At 36.9% G+C, this 4,237-nt stretch overlaps 1 protein-coding gene across 1 annotated transcript; it reads left to right on the top strand.

Annotated features, from left to right (window-relative positions):
• The first annotated feature begins 288 nt into the window (after positions 1 to 288).
• Positions 289 to 1,951, top strand: LOC118749923 (homeobox protein abdominal-A-like). Its single transcript, XM_036484685.1, has 4 exons — positions 289 to 331; positions 1,131 to 1,354; positions 1,469 to 1,632; positions 1,708 to 1,951. Exons 1-4 carry the CDS (start codon positions 289 to 291, stop codon positions 1,949 to 1,951), a joined length of 675 nt encoding a protein of 224 aa, XP_036340578.1.
• Positions 1,952 to 4,237: the final 2,286 nt, after the last annotated feature.

Raw genomic sequence — 4,237 nt, 5'->3', positions numbered from 1 at the left:
TCATATTGCTATTCTAAAAATTGCCATTACCTCCATTTGCCATTATACTGTATCTCAACCGCCTCTTCAACACCTATGTATGTATCTATCGACCTCCAAAGCACCAGAAAAGTGTATCGCGTGGACAGATGCGAGGACGAAAGTCAAGCACGAGAAGAACGCCAAATACCCCATTTAAACTTTGAACGCGATGGTCTTTTCACAAAAAATCACGTGTCAAGGCGCAATTTAGCCACAAAGTCTTGATTGCTGTTTGAATTTTTCCAGTTTTCCAACTACATCTCATCAATGGACGTAAAACACTACAATACAGTGCGACTGCAACAAAATCGTAAGTACACCTTAAATGCGGCTGAATAAGCAGACGGCAAGTCACTCGTTCAGAGGCTTGTTTCTGCGTTGCCTTCCAGCGGCGGAGTCGCTCGTGCGCGGCTGATAATGTCGACTTTTTAAGCCTTTATTATTGTGCTTTATACAGCATAAGAAGCGGCTAAGACGCGTTGACTGTAATGAGGGGGCGTGCAATGTGGCAAAGTTGTTAGACGATTTTCTTTTGATTTATTTATTCTTTTTCATAAATGTGCATTGGTACAAAAGTATACCTCGAAAAAATTACTTTTTAGCGCAGTATTATATTGTACCCTATATTGGCTTTTTAGCAGGAGGTGGAAAGCATTTGCGGAAAGAATATGACAATACTAAGCACGTGAATAACAATAAATAGAATATATAGAAAAGTTATAGACAAGAGATTGAACTTAAAGAAGCAACATAAATGCTTGTGAAATGTGTGGCAGTCAGTCAATATGACAGACAGACAAGGTTATAATGTATACACTCAGTCGCTACGCCCTGCAAACGCTGGGAAAGGTGACAAATGTTGCTTTGTCTGAATGCTCTCGGGGGTTACCTCACTAAGTTTACATATGTATATGGGTCATATATTTACATACATATGTATGTATCTAACTTAAAGCATACAAGGACTATGATACGAAAATATTTTAACTAAGTTTACTTCTCATGCGTTCTTTAAATTATATTTTTTATTAAGAATTTATTCTATCTTTATGCCTAACGCAACATTAACATCACTCTCATGTTTTTCTTTAATCTCGCTCTCTTTAAAGGTACTGTAAATGCCAACGGTGAGACGAAACGACAACGGACCTCATACACCCGCTACCAGACGTTAGAATTAGAGAAAGAATTCCATTTTAATCGTTACCTGACCCGCCGAAGACGCATCGAAATTGCGCACGCACTCTGCCTCACCGAACGACAGATCAAAATCTGGTTCCAAAATCGACGAATGAAATGGAAAAAGGAGCACAAAATGGCTTCCATGAATATCGTACCCTATCACATGGGCCCCTACGGTCATCCATATCATCAATTCGATATCCACCCGTCACAATTTGCTCACCTGAGTGCATAGGACGCGTGGCACTTTTCGGGTACTGGTTAGAGACTCAATCAGTTGTATCAGGAACCATATCAGGCGGCGGCAGCGGCTAGTGTAGCAGCTGGCGGCTATCAGACACAGAACGCACAAGACGCCGGCATGCCGCTGGGCGGTGGTGCCGGTGTAGGTGTTGGTGTGGGAGTCGGTGCGGGCGGCGGAAATTCGCTGTTCGCTTCCGCGACCGCCTCCAACGCTGAATGTGTCAAATATCCGCAAGAGTTCTGATCTCAAGTTATCTTCAGGGAACATCAACAGCAATTGCAACACCAACAGGAGCATCAGCTACATCTACAACAAGAACAATACCAACAACCACAACATCTACAACAACACCTGCCAAACCATCAAAGCCATCTTGGTTTCCAGTTAGAACGTATTTCGGAGTTGCCACTCTGTCAAGAGAAGGATTTGTGTGAAGACACAGAGTCGACTGAACTGGAGCTCAAGAATGAAATCGTTAGTGGTTGTAACATGTTTTGTTGCTGAGAGATGCTGATGTTGCTGTTGCGATGAAGCTGTAGATGCTTCATACGCTGCTGCTAGCTGCTAGCGACAGCTAACAAAATGAACAACGATGATAATTTCTGAATGCAACTGATTTGTGTTAAGCAAGCAACGAGCCTTCAAGTAAATGCGTTTAGTACTCCTGTGGAGGGTTTGTGTCTATCGCCTACTCTTCCGGGAGAGGCTCGTGCAGGTTTATGATACTGGTCAGTAAGGAGGAATTTCAACAAAATTTTCGATTGCTTTGGAATCTCGTAAATTCGTCGAATTTACATTGAAAATCCTCTATATATATGTGTATATATGTACCTTAAAAGAAATGAAGGATTCAAATTGGAGCGCCTCCGTTTCGTCCTCTTTTTCGTGGAAATACGAAAACCGTCCAGTATGATAAACCGCTATATTCTCTAAGCAGTATTCGAAAAGCCATTAGATGTAAGAAAACACATAGCGCTGTCATCAGCTCACAAGCTTGGAAAGTTCAATGAAATTAAAATCCTAATAGTGATATTATTGTATACGAAATTTTTGAACTTTTTTAATGTCCATTTACCTTCATATTTAGATTGTGTAAATTTTAATTTAATTGATTTAAATTACTTACAATTTGAAAAGACAATGAAGGCAGGCTTGTTGCCGATAGTAGCGCCGCGTTAGTATAATTGTCAAACTGTAGGCAAGTAATTTAAGGTTTGTGGCTGCACTTAACCTGCAGCTCTCAAACGAAAGCTCTTACACAGCGCATCTCAAACTGTTTACGATTTTTGTTCATGATGTGCCTGGTGCCGCTAAAACTGTCGATTTGCCAATCGGTTTGGGAACGAAATACCCTACCGGAATCGGTTAGGGACCAAAATCCACAACCGGATGTGACACCATTGTCAACATTGATAGAGAACTTGGAAAACTTGAACTTAGCCAAATGCTGTTTGCGAGCGAATCGTGGTGTCTGTACTTAATTTGGTTTATTGGTTAAATATGTACGTTTCAAAATAAGTATTAAAATGAATTTCGCACTTTCACTCAAAAATATGTGTATATAGTATATTCGTATTAGAAATATCTGTTCAACTTTTAAATTGGTTAATATCTAAGTAGCTTTAATTTGTTTTTATTGTCGTTGAATTTTTTAGAATCTCCGCACTAGGGAAATTCGCAGTTGGACTTAATAAGCACGTGATTTTAGAAATCTTTTAAGAGTAAAAATTTTTAACAAAAAAGTAAAACAAATTCGGGGAAAACAGGGCATTTCGTTAGCACACAGTCATAAATAATTTAAGAAAAAAAATAATATTGGTTTCCCACGCTTCAAATTACAAGACTAAGGGCCGTTTTCTGAAGTAACCCTTAACTTTAACGCTCACTTTATATTTAAAGGTTGGATTAAAAATAAAGCTATGTATAAAGTTAAGCATTTCTGTTATCGGTTTTTGACGAATATATGTTTCTTGGTTATAAACCAATTTAAAACCGATAATAAAATGCTTTACTTTAGACACAATGATAAATTTTAATGCAACCTTTAAATATAAAGTGAGCTTTAAAGATACAGTTTACTTGAGAAAACGGCCCTAAATGTGTTCTACACTATTTTCAACAATGTTTTATTTAAAACATTGTATGTATGTACGTACATAGATATGTTTGTATGTACATATCTATGTATGTATGTATAATTCTTATCGGTAGCATAATTTTCAAGTGTATTGATACTGACAACAACAATTTTTAGTAAACATTTTTATCAATAAACCCCTTTTGAACACAACTTTGATTATATATAACAGCAGAGGTATAATTTGTGCGTGTACAAGGATTACATATAGGAACATGAATCAAATTACAATTGAGAAAAATGCGATTATGAAATTGCAAACCCCTAAGATTAGTTTTGATTAATTTGCTTACACATCTGAACCTTTTCAGAAATGCATATATGTATAAAGACTTGGTGTGTATGTATCTAAGCAGGCTGCTATTTTTATTCCCTGTTAATGCTAAGGTTAGTGCATTCGTGTCAATGTAGGTTAACAAAATCTACATAAACTAAACAAAAACTTAAATTAGTTCAAAAATAATAAAAATCAAATATAACGTGAATCATTTTAGCAGAATTTGTTTTAATACGATTTTTCACCTGTACGTTTTTCTTTTTGTTTCAATTGAGTTTAGTAATACGCAACTGTTTAGTTTCATAAGTAATTTGCAATATCAGTATAAATACATAATGATTAAAAGTTTGATTAAGTATGAAATATGAGGTAGGTC

This window comes from Rhagoletis pomonella, unplaced genomic scaffold (genome assembly GCF_013731165.1).
Source record: "Rhagoletis pomonella isolate Grant_MI unplaced genomic scaffold, Rhpom_1.0 Rhpom_scaffold_00090, whole genome shotgun sequence".
NCBI classification, from domain to species: domain Eukaryota; kingdom Metazoa; phylum Arthropoda; class Insecta; order Diptera; family Tephritidae; genus Rhagoletis; species Rhagoletis pomonella.
This window is presented reverse-complemented; position numbering and strand designations above follow the sequence as displayed.

What these genes read in the sequence shown, in the direction of transcription:
- LOC118749923 (XM_036484685.1), top strand. Translation starts at nt 289, where the DNA reads ATGGACGTAAAACACTACAATACAGTGCGACTGCAACAAAATC. An exon ending in AAATGGCTTCCATGAATATC is followed by an intron (nt 1,355 to 1,468) that starts GTACCCTATCAC and finishes GGTACTGGTTAG; the next exon opens with AGACTCAATCAGTTGTATCA. An exon ending in GCGGGCGGCGGAAATTCGCT is followed by an intron (nt 1,633 to 1,707) that starts GTTCGCTTCCGC and finishes AGTTATCTTCAG; the next exon opens with GGAACATCAACAGCAATTGC.